We start from the raw sequence: 20,321 nt of genomic DNA, 5'->3' as shown, positions 1-20,321 counted from the left end.
TGGTATTTCTACGTGCGTCAAACGTCATCATCATGCGTCGGAAGCGCGTCCATCATCAACACACGTGAGTCCTCTACACTGCTGTTGCGGTTCTCTAAACAAACTTACAGCACATCGCCCGTGACATTCGCGTTCATTGAGCAGAAAGCGGCTCTAATGAGCCTCTCCTCGTAGCCGCTGCGCGTGGATTATGCTCGCGCGTCTCCGCTGCTGTCTCTTCGCACTCGGAGCGCCGGGACTCGGTAGAGAGCCTCCGCTGCGGGGACCCGTCAGACTGATGGAGACTCACTGCTCCAGGAAGAGCCGGCCTGTCAGAGACACGCTGCGCCGTGTGAAGGTGAAGGAGAACCGCAGGCAGGGCGAGCTGAACGGGCCCTCTAGCGTCTATGTGCAGGTGGTGGGCGCCGGGAGCAGAGACAGTGGCGCCTCGCTGTATGTCTTCTCGGAGTACAACAGGTGAGCACTGACCCTGACATCAGATATTACACTTTATAATCAGTATTCGTGATTCGGGTGAGGCGTCAGTGTCTGATGTTGAGCAAAGTATGCAAAAATAGCAGAAGACGCGTTCAATAATATGTCAGTTTATATTTTTATGTATAATAATATACATACGTATAAAAATAGTATGTATATAATAATACAATGTTTTGCAACTTAGATTCATATGTGTATTTGTCTTTGATAAAAGCGTCTACTAAATCAATATGTACATGTCATTGTATATTTTCGTATTTTATTATTATTTGATTATACATTTATTATTATTTGATTATCTAAGAAGTAAAAATAGTTTGTTGCTGAATTATTAATGGATTAATAATTAAATAAATTGATTATGCAATGTTAGTAATAAAATAAAAATAAAAAAACTTAAGTTTTCTAAATAAAATTAACAAACGTTATCACTTGATAACAAATCAGTACTTTATAAACATAAAGATGCATTATTTACATTTATATAAATAAAATTATGAGTATAAATATATAATGATGCTAATTTACCGTTAAACCTTATATAATATAATCTATGTTATGCGAGTACATAAGTTGTTAATTATTATAAATGTATAGATTGTAGATTTATAAATGTTTTTGCCTGTAAATGCCTGGAAATGATATATCATCAACTGTATTTGATTATTATTTTACTTTATTTATATAATCACTTAACTTTTATTTAAAAACTCCTCATTAAGAAATCAGTAATAACAGATCAAATATAAAAAATGGCATGAAATTCTTGATTCAAATGTTCCGCCTTTTAATAAAAGCATCTGTTCAGTGAATATATAGATGTATTTCTATATTTTCACATATACTCATATTTGAATCTGCATGAGCCACTGACTGTCTAAGCAGTTTATGCATGTTGGTGAAAGTGATTCTGCAGGGTTATTAATAATTAACGTCTTTCATATGCAGGTATCTGTTTAACTGTGGTGAAGGAACACAGAGACTGATGCAGGAACACAAGTAAGAGAGAAAATAACAGCATCTGTAGAGATCTGATCAGAGAGGAACGCAAACATTTGGTAAACTGTGCTTATTAATGACTGCAGATCATAAAATGTTCTGTCTCGTGTGTGTCTTGTTTGTATCCAGAATGAAAATCGCACACTTGGACAACATCTTCCTCACCAGGATGAGCTGGGAGACGGTGGGCGGTTTATCAGGTCAGACAGCGACTTTATTCAGTTGTAACTGAAGCTTTTTCTCCAAGATTTGTACCTCTATGTTTAAGAAATGACACTCTCCCTGTCTGATTTGCAACCGTTCACAGTCCATGTTTCTCAGAGATATGAAGCAGTGCCAGCAGGGTCAGGTGATTAGAGACTGCGTGTGTTTGCTCTGCTGACTGTGTGATGGCTTGGTTCTGTGTTTTGTGTGCGCAGGGATGATCCTGACCCTCAAAGACACGGGAGTCCCTCAGTGTGTCCTGTCAGGACCGCCGCAGCTGGTGCGTGAGCGAGCGCAGCCACGAGCAACAAAAACAATCTCACTACAAAAAAAAAATCAAAGAGTTTGGCTATTTTTATGAATTATCTTGTGCTGTTTAACTGAATTGTGTTCTGATATTTTAGGATAAATATTTACAAGCCATTCGAGTGTTTTCCGGGCAGCTGGAGGACATTAAACTTGGTAAACGTTCACCGTTATCCTCTCATATCGATTTTGTGCAGCATTACTGTTTATTAAAACAAAAGCTAAATTGTTCAAAAGTTGTTCTTGTTAATTGAAATGAAGCAAAAATAAATAAATAAATAAATAAATTACAAATTAAAAGTAAAACTTGACTCAACTTTCCTCATCTCACCTAAACTAAACTCAACACTTAACTAAATCCACTAAACTCAGCTCAACTAAATTAAACTAAACTTAATTAAGCTAAACTTAACTTACCTCAGCTCACCTTAACTAAACACAGCTCAACTCAAGTTAAACTTAAAAGTAACTAAAACTGAAATAAAATAAATAGAAAATGAAATCGAAATTGTTAAAAAATTGTTCTTGTTAGTTGAAAAAAAAACTGAAATGAAATATAAATAGATGAAAAACTTAAACTAAACAAATTTAAACTAAAATTAAAACTCTAAACTAAGCTAAACTAAATGTAACTTTTTCAAAAGTTGTTCTTGTTAATTGAAATAAAGTTTACATTTAAATAAAGGATGTAAAACTTTACAAAAAAAAAAAAACTAAAATTAAAAGTAAAACTTGACTCAACTTACCTCATCTCACCTAAACTAAATTCAACACTAAACTAAATCCACTAAGCTCAGCTCAGCTCAACTAAATTAAACTAAACTAAATTAAGCTAAACTTAACTTACCTCAGGTCACCTTAACTGCACTAAACCCAGCTCAACTCAAGTTAAACTTAAAAGTAACTAAAATGGAAATAAAATAAATAGAAAATATTCTTGTTAGTTGAAAAAAAAAACTGAAATGAAATATAAATATCAGATGAAAAACTTAAACTAAACCAATTTAAACTAAAAGTAAAACTCTAAACTAAGCAAAAACTAAATGTAACTTTTTCAAAAGTTGTTACTGTTAATTGAAATAAAGTTTAAATTTAAATAACAGATGTAAAACTTTACAAAACAAACTAAAATTAAAAGTAAAACTTGACTCAACTTACCTCATCTCACCTAAACTAAATTCAACACTAAACTAAATCCACTAAACTCAGCTAAGCTCAACTAAATTAAACTAAACTTAACTTACCTCAGGTCACCTTAACTGCACTAAACCCAGCTCAACTCAAGTTAAACTTAAAAGTAACTAAAATGGAAATAAAATAAATAGAAAATGTTCTTGTTAGTTGAAAAAAAAAAACCTGAAATGAAATATAAATATCAGATGAAAAACTTAAACTAAACAAATTTAAACTAAAATTAAAACTCTAAACTAAGAAAAAAAAAATAAAACTTTCAAAAAAATTTTCCTTTTAAATTAAAAAAAATTTAAAAATAAAAAAAACATATAAAAAACTACAAAAAAAAAAAAAAAAAAAAAAAAAAAAACTTGACTTAACTTACCTCAGCTCACCTCAACTGAACTAAACTCAACTCAAGTTAAACTTAAAAGTAACTAAAACTGAAATAAAATAAATAGAAAATGAAATAGAAATTGTTAAAAAAATTCTTGTTAATTGATAAAAGGCTGAAATTAATATAAACATCAGATGAAAAACTTAAACTATACAAATTTAAAGTAAAATTACAAGTAAAACTTAACTCAGCTTAACTTCACTCAACATTAATTAAACTTACTAAAATAGTAACTAAAATTGAAGTAAATTAAATTGAAATGGTAATATTGATAAAAGCAAAAACTAATAAAAATGAAAAAAAAAAAACAAGTACATAAGAAAATTACAATTAAACCAAGTATTAAAATAAAAGCTAATTGAAAATGTTAATAAATAAATACTCCAATAGTATATAAATACTACTATAGTAACATTGATCATTCGTCTGTCTGTGCTCTGATTACGGTACCTTCATGCATCTGAATGAGATTCTGTTTATTTGTATTTTGTCCGCAGCTGTCAGACCTTATACAGAACCTCAATATAAAGACGATACGATGACCGTCAGTCAAGTTCCTCTGTTCTGTGAGTGTCACCTCATTTTTACACTGTTCCCCACCATCAGCTCTGAGAGTGATTCCCATCTGAAGGATGTGACTGAGAGCATCTGTGCTGTGTGTGTGTGTGTGTGTTGAGCTGAGGCCGGCAGATGTTCTCCAGGCTCTGGCCGCAGCAGCAGTCAGAAGGGGGCGCTCAGGAGACAGGACGTCCTGGAGGAGAGTCAGAGCCTCAGCGCCAGTCCAGGTGAGACGCCACACACACGTGACACTGCTGTATGAAACTTAGACTGAAGAAGATGCAGGTTTTACATAAAACCATGTCGTTTAAAAGGGATGTGATGAAAATTCTCATTTTATTAAATGTATACATTTGTTTAATATAATTAATAATTTTTGATTTTATATTTATAGTATTCATTTTGACTATTATATTGTTATATATTGTCCAGGAAGAAGGCGAAATTTTGCATTTGAATTGCATACTTTATGTTGATCATTTTCAAAAAAAAAAAAAATAATAATAATAATAAATCAAATCTCTCCAAGTTTCATTCTGTCCATTATATTATATTATTTTGTCCTATAATAATAACAAAGTGATTAAAATAATTACATTACGTTACATTTAATTATTTTGTGTTGATAAATTTCAACATTTTAAATTTAAAATAGAAACAAAATCACTTTGTCTTATATTTTGCATAATAATAAAAATAATAATAATAGAGTAAAATAATAATTTTCATTCCATTTGTACTACAAAAATTCTAAAAATATATTTTCAATCTAACTTTCATTTTTCTGTTATATTTTGTAATAACAACAGCAGCAGCAATAATAATAATAATAATAATAATAATAATTATTATTATTAGATCTAATTATTTTTTCCTCTCCACAGAAGGCAAAGAAAAGGTTACCAGAGATTCATCTCTCGTGGTGGCTTACGTGTGTAAGGTGCGCAGAAATAATTTCTCCAGCCACAGAATGACTGTAAATGTGTCTTTTCACTTTTTAAGACCATATAGTGCTCAAAACCCTGTTTTCTGTCTGATGTTTCTTCAGTTGCACTCAAAGAAAGGGAACTTCCTGGTTCTGAAAGCTAAAGAGATGGGTCTGCCGGTGTAAGTGTCTGATATCTGTTCAGTTCAGCTATCATTATGTTTTTAGGACTAAAATAAATAACACACACATGGTTTGGTTTCTCTGTAGAGGAACAGCAGCCATTGGACCCATAATCGAAGCTCTGAAAGCTGGAAAAACTGTGACGCATGATGGAAAAGAGGTGACTGAGAGTTGATTTTCCCTAAAAACATCTGTAGACTCCATAGTTCATCCGAAGGCTGTAAGATCTCCGGGTTTCCCAGCTGACCGTGCGGCGTGTGTTTTAGATCCGGCCCGAGGAGCTGTGCACACCGGCTGATCCCGGACCAGTTTTCATAGTCGTCGACTGTCCATCAGAGGACTTCATTCAGCCGCTCTGCACCAATCACATCTTACAAAGGTGAGCAGATGTCTGTCATAGAGAAAAGAGGCCTGTTTTCTCTGAATAAATCTCATACTGTCATGCGTGCAGGCATCAGACGGGCGGATCGGAGGATTCTGCGGCTCTCGTGGTTCACATGACGCCTGAATCAGTGCTGGACACGGATCAGTACAAGAGCTGGATGGAGAGGTACAGCCATCACACAGATCTGACTCTGACTCTTGACTGATTGCACAGACACTTTTGGAAGAGAGGATCATCAATGAACTGACTTTTAGTGTATTATTGACGAGCTCTTTTCCTGTTTGACACTGTGAAGCTGCTTTGACACAACCGGTAATGTGTGAAGCTCTACTCAAATCAAGGTGACCCGACTGGACTGGTCTTGTCTGTTGTGTCTCAGGTTTCCCAGCAGCACTGAGCATCTGGTGATGAACGAGCAGACGTTCACGCCTCACAACACCCGCAGTCATAAACTCCAGACCATCCATCCTGAGATCTTCCCTCCGCTCAAACTCTACAAGACCAAAGTACAGCACCACTCACTTAGGACACATCTATCCATTTAAACTAATATATAAACAAATATATATATATTTTAAAATATAACAATCACATTTTATTCAAAATAAATATTCAAATATTCTCTTTTTCACTAATTTTTAAAATAACAATATTTTTTCCAATTTATTAGTGCTACTTTTTTTTTCTTTTTTTTCCTATTTTTTACCTTTTATTTTAACCAATATTACAATAGTTTTTTCCAAAGTTTGTTACTTTAATTAATATTTATTAGTTAATTTATTTTTTATTATTCCATTTGAATATTTATATATATATAATAATATATATTATATTAATTATGATATATATATATATGATATATATATATATATATATATATTTACTCTTTTACAGGTCAGTTTGATTTAGATTAATCATTGCCAATTGAGAATTTTTTTTTTTTTTGTATTTTCATGTAATTTTTTTAATGTATTTTAATGTTACTTCTTTTCTAATAATATAGTTTTTTTTTTATGTTTTTTGTTTCTCTTTTGATTTTCTCTATTGATCACTTCTAATTTAATTTCATATTTATTTATTTTTTATTAAGTTTAATATTAAATAGTCTCTTACAGGTCAGTTTGATTAGATTTTAACCATTGCTTTTGGGAACTTTTTTTATTCTGATGTAAATTCTTATTTGTATTTTGATATAACATTTTCTAATCTTAATGTTGTTTTTTTTGTTTTTTTTTTGTAATTTAATATTCAATTTATTCATTAGATTTTTTTTTATTATATTTAACATTTCATGTATTATTTATGCTTATGCTTAATATGCTTAATGTACTTGAATTTTTTTTTTTGATTAAAATTTATATTTTTTAATTTAATTTAATATTTAATTTAATAAAATATCAATCTATAAATATATCAATCTATTAGGAAATATTTATTAATCATTTATTAATCAGTTTGTCTTTTGTGGTTGTTGTAGGAGCCGCGGGCTTCTCTCCGCACTCCTAACATCAGAGCCGAGTGTCTGATGAAGTTTCAGCTTCGGCCCAAACTGGAGTGCTGTCGGACCCACTGGAGTGGCACAGGTCAGTTTACAGGTCCAACGTCGACAGGTATTTCTTAGGAAGATGCTGTGTGTAAAACTCACCTTTAAAGTGACAGTTTCATTGTGGTCCTCATTTACCTGAAATACACAAGCTTGATCTGCAGGCTAATAGTGTGAGTTTATTGATTTTCACAGCTTCAAGAAACTAGTTCTTAGGAAGTTCTTTGAGATTCCAGACTTTGAGGAACTTTTCTAGTGTGTGTGTGTGTGTGTGTGTGTGTGTGTGTGTGTAGAGATGCCATCCCGTCCTGCGACTCTGAGGAGTTTGTGAAGGAAGCAGCCGAGCCGAACGAAGTGCCAACCTGAATCTCTTGAAGAACCAGTTGAGAATGCAGAAAGTTCCAGACGGCTGAATCCATCTCGCGCGTAAAACTTTCTTCCTAAGTATAAAATAAGCTCTTATAGAGGGTAAGAAAAAAAAAAGAATATATTTTTGAAACAATTTGAAAATAACAATAATAAAAGACCTCATAATAAAGAAAGACCTATACCAAGTAATAAAAAAAAATCTAAAAAATAATCAAGTGCTAAAATAACTCTATAGAGGTTCTGCTTCATTTTTTTCACCGTTTTCTATGCTTGTAAACTATACAATAAAGGTGAGAAGTTTCCTGAGATTGTGTTTTTGGGCACCGTGGGCTAGGCTCGCTCTCCTGCCGTGAAGATCAGAAACTTCAGTGGGACTTTAATTAACATCAGTAATATTAAATCGTAACTGTTCCGGTAATTATAATAATAATAATAAAGCACGTATTGTGTTAATAGTATTCATAATTTATGTACATTACAGGTCAAATTTTGGAAACAGTACTATTTTAATGTTTTTGAAAGACAGTCCTTCTGCTATGCCAGCCTGGCATTTATCTTTTGATCAAAAATACCGAAAAAACAGTGTTCTATATGAAATATTATTACAAGCTTTAAAATAATAGTTTTCTGCCATCGTACGAGATTCGCAGGATTTTGTGTCCTGTATGCAGGTGGATTTTCAGGATCATTATCCAGCCGTCATGTCAGAAGGAACCTCTGCTGTAGTCGATATGAACATTCTTTAGAAAAAAAATCAAATATCTGCTCTTAATAGAGGGTCCTGGAAAAGTTTCCGCTGTCTAATATATTGGCTGAATAAAAGGTTAAAAAGAATGCCTTTATAGTCAAATAAAAAAAAAATTCTAATCATATGTATTGTAAATGTTTTTCTAATTCTATGCTGTTATCAAGGTGAGACATTTTTCCTGAGATACAAGTGTTGGAATTGTTATTTAAAAAAAAAAGCAAAAAAATTACTGGCTCGTCTTTACTGACTCTTTCTGGTGGCTTGTTCTGCCGGTATTTAGATCAGAAACTCAGTGGCTTTTTTTTTTTTTTACTTTATATTCACAAATGATCCTAAAAAAGTATCACATGTTCTGCTTAATCGTACTTTTTAAAAAATAATTTTATTCCTTTGACTGCAAAGCTGAATTTTCGCATCTTACTCCCAGTAGATCATTTAGAAGCCTTCTACATATTCTGATTTTCTGTTTTAATATAATCAAGTAATTTAAAAAAAAAGACAAAAAATTACTGCATGTCAAAATCTTAAAAACTAGTCTCAGCCCGACCTGTTTCCAACTGATATATCTGAGCAAAGAAACTTTTCAAAAACATTAAAAATGTTTGTACTGTATGTATGTATATGTGTCTGCCAAAATAATTATATTTATTATATGTAACTTGAACTATTTAATATTTTTTAAACAGTTCTCACTCAGAAATATTTGGTATGACAAATAATTACAAAAATGGCAAGTAACATGTTAAATCAAATGTGAAAATCTGAAGTAGAAAGTGAAATATTAATCTATAAAATTAAATTAAATAAATTTTCTAATATAGTATACATATCATAAATTACAATCAAATTAACTACAAAAACAATTAGCTAAAAAAGCACAACCCGAATCTATTTAAGTAATATAAACAACTAAAACATAACCAAACAAAAGATATGATTTGTGAGTCGTAAAATCATTTCTGTAATATAATCAAGTAAAGCCTGTCGCCGATATATCGGTATCGGCAAATATGCCACTGATATGAACATTTTTTACAGAACATATAACGCAAATTAAATGCTTCTGAATGGTGTAATTACTTAGTTTGTCCAGCAGAGTGTGCTCCATTGTTTGCTACTGGAGACCCAGGTCAGTGTAGTGTAGAGATGGGTGGATGATCTCAAACTTCACCCGAGTCTGCTGCTTCAAATTATCCGCCCGCCATAGAACCCATTGTAATCAGTGATGTTGTCTACACTAGATGTAGTAAACTGATGCCTCGTTCTATTTATGATGTGCTGACAGAAGTTCAAATGATTTTCAACGGTTGCTTTGTCACGTCCTGTTGAGGGGCAGACACGGTGTCAGCATAGTTTTTCAGTACAGTCAGTAATGTAGCAGATTGAAAAGTTAGTATCTTTCTGCAGTCCAGTAGAAGGCAGTGCGGTGGTGGCTTGAGTCTGTTGAATGGTGATTTAACGCTACGTTGTCACCTAGTTGGAGAGACTCGATGCTCAGTAAATGAATAACAATGTCCCCGTCTTTTACTCTCACAATGAGCTTATCATATTCGTTTGCTACATTAGTAGGGCCCTATGATTTCCGCGATGCAGAAAACATGGACGGAATCGTGGAATCCAGTCATAAAAACTGAATTTACTGTATAACGCAGAATTTCATGGAATTGGTTTTATTTTTGATGAATAAATGAAAAACAGGTCAGTAAATATATGTATACACTGTGTCTGTGAATAGTCTATTAAACTGCAAAAAGACGATTTGAATCCGAATGTTCTGCATGTTCATTTGATTACCAGAAAATGCACAACACAGAGTTTGTGAAAAAATTCAATATTATTAATTATTATGACTTATTCATTTTAGATGTTTACATTTGGAAAAGCTGAGATTTGGCAGTAGCTTGCTTGCTCTACACACTTACCTTGTTTAATTTCTTAATTCAAGTTATACATATTTTCATATTATAGTTCTATTTGTGTTAAGTTATTTATAATAAATGAAGTGAAGCTTACTATTCAGTGCACTGATGCCAGACTCATTTTGAATAATAAAGTTTATTGTTACATTGTTAAATACCCTGCCTCCATTACATAGTGTTTGATCACCACATTTGAGTTATCATTGTAAAAAAATATGTTTATGTCTATATAGGCAATATACTGCATTTTATATACAGTACCAGTCAAAAGTTTGGAGACACGAATTGGAAGTGTGTCCAAACTTTTGACTATACTGTACTATAATACAGCCTTCACATAAAGAATATCGGCCGATATATCGGTATCACTCTTTTTTTACTCCCTAATATCGGTATCGGTATTCGGCCCCAAAAAACCCATATCGGTCAGGCTCTAGTCTAAATATCTCTGTGCTCCTCAGCTCATCTCAGTCGCTGCTGCTGGATTGTGGGGAGGGAACGTTCGGCCAATTGTGTCGTCATTACGGCGATGATGTGGACGAGATCCTCTCCAGACTCTCCACCATCTTTGTGTCGCACCTTCACGCAGATCATCACACGGTGAGCGAGAAGATAACGTGCAGTGAGGTGGTTGTACTTGCAAAATAAACCAGTTAATGCGACCATGGGACTGTACATTATCCTGAATAAATAAGTTTAGTGTCATTAAGCTAAAATATTTAACCACAGAAACCCAGAATTCACCAGTCAGGATCATATAGCTGTGTGATAAATCTTTAAAATAAAGCAATAAGCCCCAAGAAGCTGTGGTTTACAGTGGATTTATAACAGCTAAGGGACGTTGTTAGACACGACGTGAAGCAGAGTGCATAAAACCCCCTTAGCTGTTATAAATTCACTGTAAACTACGGCTTCATGGGGATAATTGCTTTTATAAAATGGTTATTCCATATATGTAGTAAGGTTTCACAGAATAAAACAGAGCAAATAAAGTGTAATGATATAAATACAGTATTCTTCCACCAAACAATGTAGTTCCTCAGAAACAGTTTTGGTTCCAACAAAGTGGTTGCCGTGCAACACACAGAAGTAAACAAAGGTGTAGAACGAGTAGAATGCGGCTCAGCCAATCAGAATCAAGGACCGGAACTATCCATTTTATAAAAAAAAGGTTATTAAATAATAATCTAGAATTTATTTCTAGAATGTTATTTATTGCTCTGCTGACCTTCCTGTCTGTTTTATCCTCTACACAGGGTTTGATTCATTTATTGTTGGAGCGAGAGAGAGCTCTGGTATGTATATACAGTATCGATATATCTGTGTATGTTTTATTTCATCTTTATTATGTATATGGATAAGTCTGTGTTATTGATAGTTATTTTCTGTGTTGTAGAATAGTCTAGGTAAAGCGTTCAGTCCCGTGTACCTGATCGCTCCCGTACAGATCATGACGTGGTTGAACCAGTATCACGATCACTGCCAGCAGATCCTCAGCCAGATCAAGTATGTGAGGAAACTACCACTGAGAGGCTGTTTACACGACAACGTTTTCAGCTAAAAACTTTTTATGCGTTTTGTCTGTTCGTTTACACGATAACGGCGTTTTGGGGACTGAAAACACACATTTTTGAAAACGGGTTTCAAAGTGCAAGTTTTTGAGAATGGCACTGTTATCGTTTCTGTGTAAACACCCAATATGGGAATCTTTGAAAACAGTGACGTCATGCGCGTGCGTAGTACGTGTTATGTATGTAGACACGTGCAGTACGTGCCGCTTTTAAAGGCAAGCGCGAACAAACATGCACAACAATGGCGGAGTACATGATTCTGTTGTTGCTGCTCAAGAGTTTGCTAACGCTTCTTCAGCAAAGTGTGGATTTGCTTCACCAATATTACAACCAACAGCGGAGACGCATCATATACAACATATAATCGTCACTTCTCTACAGCTACTGTTTACTAACAAGGTGACAGCGCCAACTACTGGCCTGGCATACATAATACAGCGTTTTTGTGGATATACTGTATGTAAACGTGAATCGTTTTGAAAACATTGTCGTGTATATGTGAAATTTGTAAAAATGCAAGGGAACAACTTTTCTGTTTTTGACTAAATCGTTGTCGTGCTGAGTCTTTAGTTTTTTTCTTTTGGTCTGTGAGAGCATCTATGATTCTCGCAATTAAAAGTAAACTCATTATCATTTGTCAGAATGAAATGAAACAACGTATGTTGACACTTGACACTTTTCACCTTTGTTTTTCATCTTTCCAGTATTATCCCGTCAAAGTTTTTGTGTGACGGTGCTGAGATTCCCACAGTCGAGACCAAATCCTTCATTCAGGCTGTTCTGAAGAAGAATGACCTGCTCAAGGTCTGTGTGGACGGTGTTGGCTTTTTCAGGATTATAGCCATTCATTTTTTTATCTTGATATTTATTCATTTGCTGTGAAATTATTTTAGTAGCTTGAAATATGTTTTATAATTTATTTAAATGCACCATTGTATTAATTAATTAAACTTACATAACCTATTGCTATATTTCCTAAATATTTTCCTAAAATAGAGGCAACTAAAATATTTTTTTATCTGTCTTCTAGCACTCTGATACTCTTAGAAATATATTGGTTTAAAATCATCATTATATTCATAATGTTGGTTAATGTAATATCAACAGCAGAATATTATATGTTTATAATATCTAGCAGGCTCTTCAGATTACTGTCCGTTCATAGAGAATAAACAGTGCATGAGCATGTTGTGATTTGTCCTTACTGAAACCTCTGTTTCTGGTGAATGTGTAGTTTCAGACGTGTTATGTTCGTCACTGTAAGAACGCGTTCGCCTGCAGTTTGACGCATCAGTCTGGTTGGCAGCTCGTGTTCTCTGGAGACACCATGCCCTGTGATGCTGTCGTTAATATTGGTAAAAACCACACACACAAACACACTCTAACCACTCCTGCTTTTGCACATGTGTGTATATACATGTATGTAATATCATATTGGCCTGAATATTCTGATAAATCAAAGGGGATGCAAGGGTAAAATTGACTAAAATTGGCCTTTGAAAGGTTATAAGTATTTTCCTTGCTGATGACACTTAAGAATATATATATATATATATATATATATATATATATATATATATATATATATATATATATATATATATATATATATTCATTTATTATTATTATTATTTTTTTTTTTATGTTTAACAAATTAAAAATGGTATTGCATGATATGCAAATTATGATAATAGTTTATAAAGACTTTTAATTTGTTAAAATTAGTTAACCACATTAGTTAACTTCTAATGCATTTCTAAATCTTAATGTTAGTTTCGACATTTACGTAAATATTATTAAAAAAAAAAAAGTTGTGTCTGTTCATATTATTAAATAGACCTTAGAGAGCATGAACTAACAATAAACTTTTGTATTTTTAATAACTAATGGTAATTAAATTCATTACTTGAAATAAAATTAACTAAAATAAGTGTAAATTAAAAAAACAATTAAATGAATAAAAACTAAATTGACATAAAAAAAAAACAAATTCAGTGACAAAACAACAAACTTACTAAAACTTAAAAATTATAATGAAAATCTAAAAATAAAAACTAATTCAGGGTATTATTAAAAACTAAAATAGTATCTTGAAATAACACAAAAACACACACAAAAAAAGTACTTAACACAAAAACTAAAAATTACTGTAACTAATGCTTTAGTTAAAACATTAACCAGCGTTAACTAATAGGGCCGTATTGTTGGAAAGTTTTAGCTAAATTATTTATTATTCTGCAAAACATTTAATACGAATTTGAGGGGGAATAGTGCTGTTTTTTTTTTTTTTCATTTTTTTATTCTGTTGATTTGAGGGTGAAATGTGAGCCGGAAAATGTTATTGAGATTTATTAACCCAAACACAAACAAATACTGATATTAATTTATTAAGATACACAATTATGTTTTGCATGCTATAAAATTGAAAGTTTGCAGTTGATTTTCAGTCTGAATTGTCAGACAAACCAAACGTTGTCTATTTCTACAGAGATTTTTCCCTTAAAATACTCCGTCAGTCAGAATCTGCACATTGAAGGCCCATCAGACCAACAGGAAAGTGAGAGTCTGTAATTGCGCCTAAATCTCTATAGTGGCTCTCGGATCGATACGAATGAAGCCTGCGTTTAAATGCTTCTTCCTGTGTTTATCAGCAATGCAATCGATCACTTCCGCGCTGTTCTCCCAGTCACAGAAACCTCTTAAATGGCTCCTGAGGGAGTCCGGCGGTGATGAGGGTATTCAGCCTGAAACGAGCTCCCCTCCTGAACGCTGGAGATGGTTCGCTCCACTCGTCTCATTAGGAAAGGCCTTTGTTGTCTCATGATTGATTGAGTGTGTGTTGGTGTTTGTGTGTGTGTGTTACAGTGGGGAAAAGAGGGAACAGCATGTCATCTGTAATTTATCTGTGTGTGTGTGTGTGTGTGGGGGAGAGAGTTTGATTCATCTCTTGGTTTGCTCTCAGGCAAGAATGCAACACTTTTGATTCATGAAGCCACACTGGAGGACGGGATGGAGGAAGAAGCGTGCGAGAAGAGACACAGGTAATCAAGGACACTTCAGATCTGCAGGGTCATAGCAAGTGTTTTTAATTCAGTTTTGTGATGGCGTTTGTCAAGTCACCTTTATATGGTGCTTTATACAATACAAAGCAGATTCACAGTATTAAATAGGAAAATTACAGAAGCAGTGATGAAAACTTTAAAAACGAGACAGATTTAATTTGTAAAATTAATCAGTTATGAAACGAGTTATACTGAAGACAAGTGTGTCGTTGTTTGGAACAATTCAGTCCGGTGTTGATTCAATTCAGTAAAATAAACGTGCCAGTGTTGCAAAATTTGTCAAGTATGAACAATTTGATTAAGCTGTAAAGCAGAAGACAATAGTGTCATTATTCAGTTCAATTCGGTTCAGTTTTGTTCACTCAAAAATAAAAAACTGCTGTAAATTTACTCAACCTCAGGCCATCCAACATTTTTTTTTTTCTTCAGCAGAACAGTAAAAAATATTTTTTAGCTGAAACTGAGTCATAAAATGCAAGTCAGCGTCTGTCAGTATTTGAGAATAAAAAAGCATATCAGGGAAGACAAAATTAATACCCGTGTCTCCTGATGATATATCAAGGTCTTATGAAGTGAAACGATCACACTGTGCAAGAAACTGAACATTATTTACAACATTATCTGTAAACCAGACCCTATTAACAGCAAATTTTCAGTTTTGGGTGTACTATCCCTTTAGCCTTCTTTTAAGCCCCGACTAAGAAAAGCCAAAGGCTTGTCGAAGTTTTGTTGATTGAAATGTTTGTGAAAGTCTTTAGCACTAAATCTATTTTAATTGAGTTTTTCATAGCCAGTTCTGACACAAGTTTTACATGTACTGGGGCAAAAAAAAAAAAAAAAACACCCTCCTTAGTTTTTATTTTTCATTTGCTCGGTTCTGAAATAGTTTTTAATTGCTCATCCTTCAATAGCAGTCTCTTTACAGCTGCATCACATTTTGGCTGATTCATAAAACAATCAGGTAATAATAATTCACAATATTGCAGTTTTTTGCTGTATTTTTGACATAATAAATGCAGCCTTGGTGAGCAGAAGAGAAAAATCTTACCGACCCTGAACTTTTGAGCTGTAATTCACATATCAAACAAATAATGACAGTATTGCCATTTCATTGTGGCACAATTTCCATCAACATTGTTCCTATGTAATGAATGCATTTCAGCATGAATTCTCATCCATCAATAATGCAACAGTCAAACACCAGCTCTTATTGGACAGCGCAGGTCTTATGTGAAGAGGTTGTATTGGTCATGTGCGAACTAACTAAACAAACAAGAAGGTGACACTATCTTTTGATTTAAGAGCTAAAAAAACACCCTTAATCGCAGGCAGAGACAGGAATTCTTCTGAAATGAAAGTGGTCAGCCTTCCCAGTGGATAATGTGCTTCCTGATGGAGGACTCTTTTAAAGCGGGTCTCTCTTAAAGTTGTGGGATTCTCCTCTTAGATGAGCACTGATTGGGTTCCTTGTCTGCTGGAGTTCTGGAGCGCCGGGTCTATGAATGAACTGCTCCGTGTCTCACACTGGGGCCCTTTCCAATTTAAGAGCTGAATAATGCTGAGAGCTTCTGGGTGAAATCGATTGGAGTTTTTGTGGGGGATTCATTTAGGTTTCAGTGAGGAATTGATTGCCTGAGAGGGTGGAGAGCGTCTTTCAGATTGGTTCAAATTCAGTTTAGCTTTATCTGCTGAAATTCACAAATGTACAGATTTGTTGTGTAGGCTTTGTAGAAAACAGATCCTACATCAGCCCTTGTACATGAGAAATGGTTGAGGAAAACAGTGGTGTCCGTGAAGACCATTTTGGTTTGAGTAAATTGAAGTTCAGGGTTTGGGTTGTTGATTCTGTCAGTGATCGGTGTTTGAAACTGAAACTCTTTCCAGCACCACCTCTCAGGCTATCGGCATCGGGATGAAGATGAACGCTGAATTCATCGTGTTGAATCACTTCAGTCAGCGGTACGCGAAGATCCCTCTCTTTAGCGATGACTTCAACAGCAAAGTGGGGATCTCCTTCGACCACATGAGGGTGAGGATATTGTCAAATATCTCACAGCTAATTCTTCCTATCTATCTTAATTAAAATCCATCCTTTTGTACATACTTAGGTTCTTCGTTACTTGCATCCTTCCATACTTCCTAATTAATTCCTTAGATATTTCACTATTTACTTCCTCCATTGCGCATATCCTTCCTTAATTATTTCCTTATTTACTTCCTGCGTTACTTAACTATCTTAACTAAAATCCATCCCTCCGTTCTTTTGTCCTTAATTCCTTATTTAAATCATTACATCCTTCCATACTTCATTCCTTCCTTAGTTATTTCCCTTTTAACTTCCATCCTTAGTAACTTCCTTCCTTACTTGTGTCCTCCTCCTTTTCAGTTACTTCCTCTACTTCTTATGTCCTTGCTTGCTTCATTCCTTCGTTAGTTATTTCCTCATTTACATACATACATCCGCCATTTTTTTAACTTCCATAACTTCTTGCATTACTTCCATACATCCTTCATTCCTTCCTATACTTCCATCCTTAGTTATTTCATTCCTTCCTTCCTTCCTTGCTTTCTTTTCTCAGTTACTGCCTTCATTACTTATATCCTTCCTTGATTTCTTCCTGAGTTATTTCCTTTTTTACTTGCATCCTTCTTAACTTCCTTATTTACTTTATGCATTACTTCCATCCATCCTTTGTTCCTTCCTTATTTCCTTAGTTATTTTCTTCCTTACTTCCATTCTTAGTTATTTCCTTCCTTACCTGTGTCTTTTTTCACAGTCACTTTCTACATGAATTATATCCTGTCTTGCTTAATTCCCTCTTTAGTTATTTCCTTTACTTACATCCTCCGTTTTTACTTCCTTAGTTAATTCCTGCAATGCTTCCATCCTTCTTTCCTTCCTTCGGAATGTTCCTCCATACTTCCATCCATAGTTATTTCCTTCCTTGCATCCTTTCCTCACTTCCTTCCATAGATATTTATTTCCTTTGTTTCTTGCATCCTTTATTACTTAGTTACTTCCTTCATTACTTACATCCTTTGTTCCTGCCGTCCTTCTTTTCATACTTCCTTAGTTATTTTCCTCCTTATTTCCATCCTTTATTTCCTTTCTTCTTCTTTGGTTATTTAATTCCTTACTTCCTTAATTACATTCTTACAACCTTCCTTGTTTCCTTCCTTAGTTACTTCCTTTCTCCCTTCCTTCCCTTAATTTCTTTTTCTTTCCTACATTATTTTCTTATCTGAGAAATGCTGTGCAAACAAAATGTAATTTATATCCCACTCTGAATGAAATGTAAAGTTTGATGTGTTATTTTCTTGTGCTTACAGATCCGATTTGGAGATTTCCCAATGCTTCCCCGGCTCATTCGACCTCTGAAGGCATTGTTTGCAGAGGAGATTGAAGAAATGGAGGAGAGGAGAGAAAGGAGAGAGATGAAGAAAACTGCTGAGCCTCCATCTAATGGAGAGTCCGGAACGAGCCGGCAACCTGAAGAGACGAACAGAGTCACCAAGAGAGAGCAAGATGACCTCAACCGGGAAGCAGCCATCAAACGACTTAAGCGAACTGATGGGCAACCAATCAGGCTAATGTTTAGATCAACCCAACCAATCAGAATGCAGGCTGGAAAACTGAACCAATGGGTTATGATCTTAAAATGTAGGCCTATATCATAAGGTCCATGTTGGGTAGAAGTCTGCAGTGTCCAACTGAAAAAGGTGAGATTAAAGCAGCTGGAGATTAATCTGAGTTTCAAATGAACACTGAAATACAGCGTATTGGTTCCTGGCTGGGATCAGATCTGGAGTCAATCCCGCTGTGATCGATTTGACTAAAGCTGCAGGTTGATGGTGGAAAAGTACACTGCCTTAAACCTTTGAATGTTTGCCATTTTAATTTCAGCCCTCCAGCTTCTTTAAACCTGAAACAGAAACATTTCAGCACTAAAGGAAGACGTCAGGTTTGGCATTTTCATTTGGAAGTGATGCAGGATTTGATTTTAGTTTGAATCCGGTAGGTTTTTTTGGCAAGTAAACTGAGTGCAGTGGTATGTGGGGAAAAAGCACTTGTATATTTCTGTATGCACTATTTTATTTTAGGTCTATGAAATGGCTGATCAGTTTAGGCTGTTCTAATTATTGTAGGGAAATAAACGTAAATCTGGACAACTGTTTGTCATTATTATAATTATTTTCAGTCCCCCTTGCCAAATCTTGTTAGCACTTCCTGTGCAAACACTACTTATATTTTCTTTAGGAAAATGTAAAAAAAAGTTTCATTGAATAACGTGTGTATAATATATAATATATGTGTGTGTGTGTATATATATATATATATATATATATATATATATATATACTATATATATATATATATATATATATATATATATATATATATATATATATATATATATATATATAGCATTTGTTATGCATTTAATATTTATATTGTTTGGATTTAATAGATTCATATGTAATTTATGTTGGGCACGTGACTTGCTAATGTCACATTTATGATGGTTGCAGAAATAGCTGCAACTCATCTTACAGCTACCGACCATTTGTTTATAGAAGACTTGAAATTGTGAATCAAGCATGACAACTGAGGTTTCAAGTTAAAGTTAAAAATACAGCTTAGAAAGGAAGGCTGAGGATGCGCTTCCAGTTGTAGAGCGTTCATAAAAAATGGATGAAAGTACCGCCCGAGTAAAGATGTACTCTTTCACCACTGGGATGTTGGGGTGAACGTTAAAAGTCAACATGAAATAGTTTTTGCAACCCATTTTTACTTCGATGATGTAACATATTTCACATTGAAGAAAAAAAAAAAACTAGGTCAAGATGGCACTTTTCACCATCCAGTCAATTCAGTTAGTTATACAATTTTGTTTGGAATAAAGTTAATTGCTAAATAATTTACAAGTAGCTATTAAATAAGAGCATTATGGTTTTGTTTAATTGTAACTCAGACGTGACAAAGACTGCATCATAACCACCCCCCCCCCCCCAATAGGAAATGATGAAGCTGTTGCTAAAGTAGATGGTGCAGTCAGCCAACAAAGCCTTTGATTTAATGTCACGTCTCTGGGTTTGATGGTTACTCTGTCATTAAGTGTTGCCCAATGGGAAAACATGCTTGCTTTGCCTTTTGCGTGTATGTCAAACACTATCTTGACATCTAATCAAATTTCGCCTCTGAAAAAAAAACTGATGTGATATAGCTCAGAGACATGAAAAGTCTTGATACTGTTATCAATTTATTACACAAAACCCAAATGTTTCTGATCTTGTTGACGGCGCTGTGTGTTCACTGCTATGCTAGCAGAGCGGTTTTGATCTAATATTCATCATAGAGGTTCAAATAAAGATTGGTTTGCTGTGAATTCAGTTACAGTGGGAATTATCTACATCTGAAGAGATGTAGTCTGATAGATTTGATGTAGGCTTTTTTTATTGAAAAAGAAAATCACTTATAAAAGACTGCTGTAGCGCTCTGAT

The 20,321-nt window shown here is 34.1% G+C and overlaps 1 protein-coding gene across 1 annotated transcript; it reads left to right on the top strand.

Moving 5' to 3' along the window:
• Positions 1-19: 19 nt before the first annotated feature.
• On the top strand, positions 20-18,989 carry elac2 (elaC ribonuclease Z 2). Its single transcript, XM_042716855.1, is given in 24 exon segments — positions 20-456; positions 1,426-1,476; positions 1,606-1,676; positions 1,896-1,960; positions 2,085-2,142; positions 4,054-4,122; positions 4,234-4,341; positions 4,999-5,054; positions 5,163-5,221; positions 5,310-5,382; positions 5,489-5,601; positions 5,674-5,772; positions 5,987-6,113; positions 7,085-7,164; positions 7,438-7,572; positions 7,802-7,921; positions 10,648-10,786; positions 11,443-11,481; positions 11,583-11,692; positions 12,462-12,561; positions 12,992-13,112; positions 14,720-14,798; positions 16,704-16,848; positions 18,150-18,989. Coding segments are annotated over 24 exon segments (2,631 nt in total). The 5' UTR covers positions 20-190; the 3' UTR covers positions 18,498-18,989.
• The last annotated feature ends 1,332 nt before the right edge of the window (positions 18,990-20,321 follow it).

Source organism: Cyprinus carpio, chromosome A3 (genome assembly GCF_018340385.1).
Source record: "Cyprinus carpio isolate SPL01 chromosome A3, ASM1834038v1, whole genome shotgun sequence".
Taxonomy (NCBI): Eukaryota; Metazoa; Chordata; class Actinopteri; order Cypriniformes; family Cyprinidae; genus Cyprinus; species Cyprinus carpio.
The sequence above is the reverse complement of the archived record's forward strand: the minus strand, read 5'-3'. Positions and strand labels throughout refer to the sequence as shown.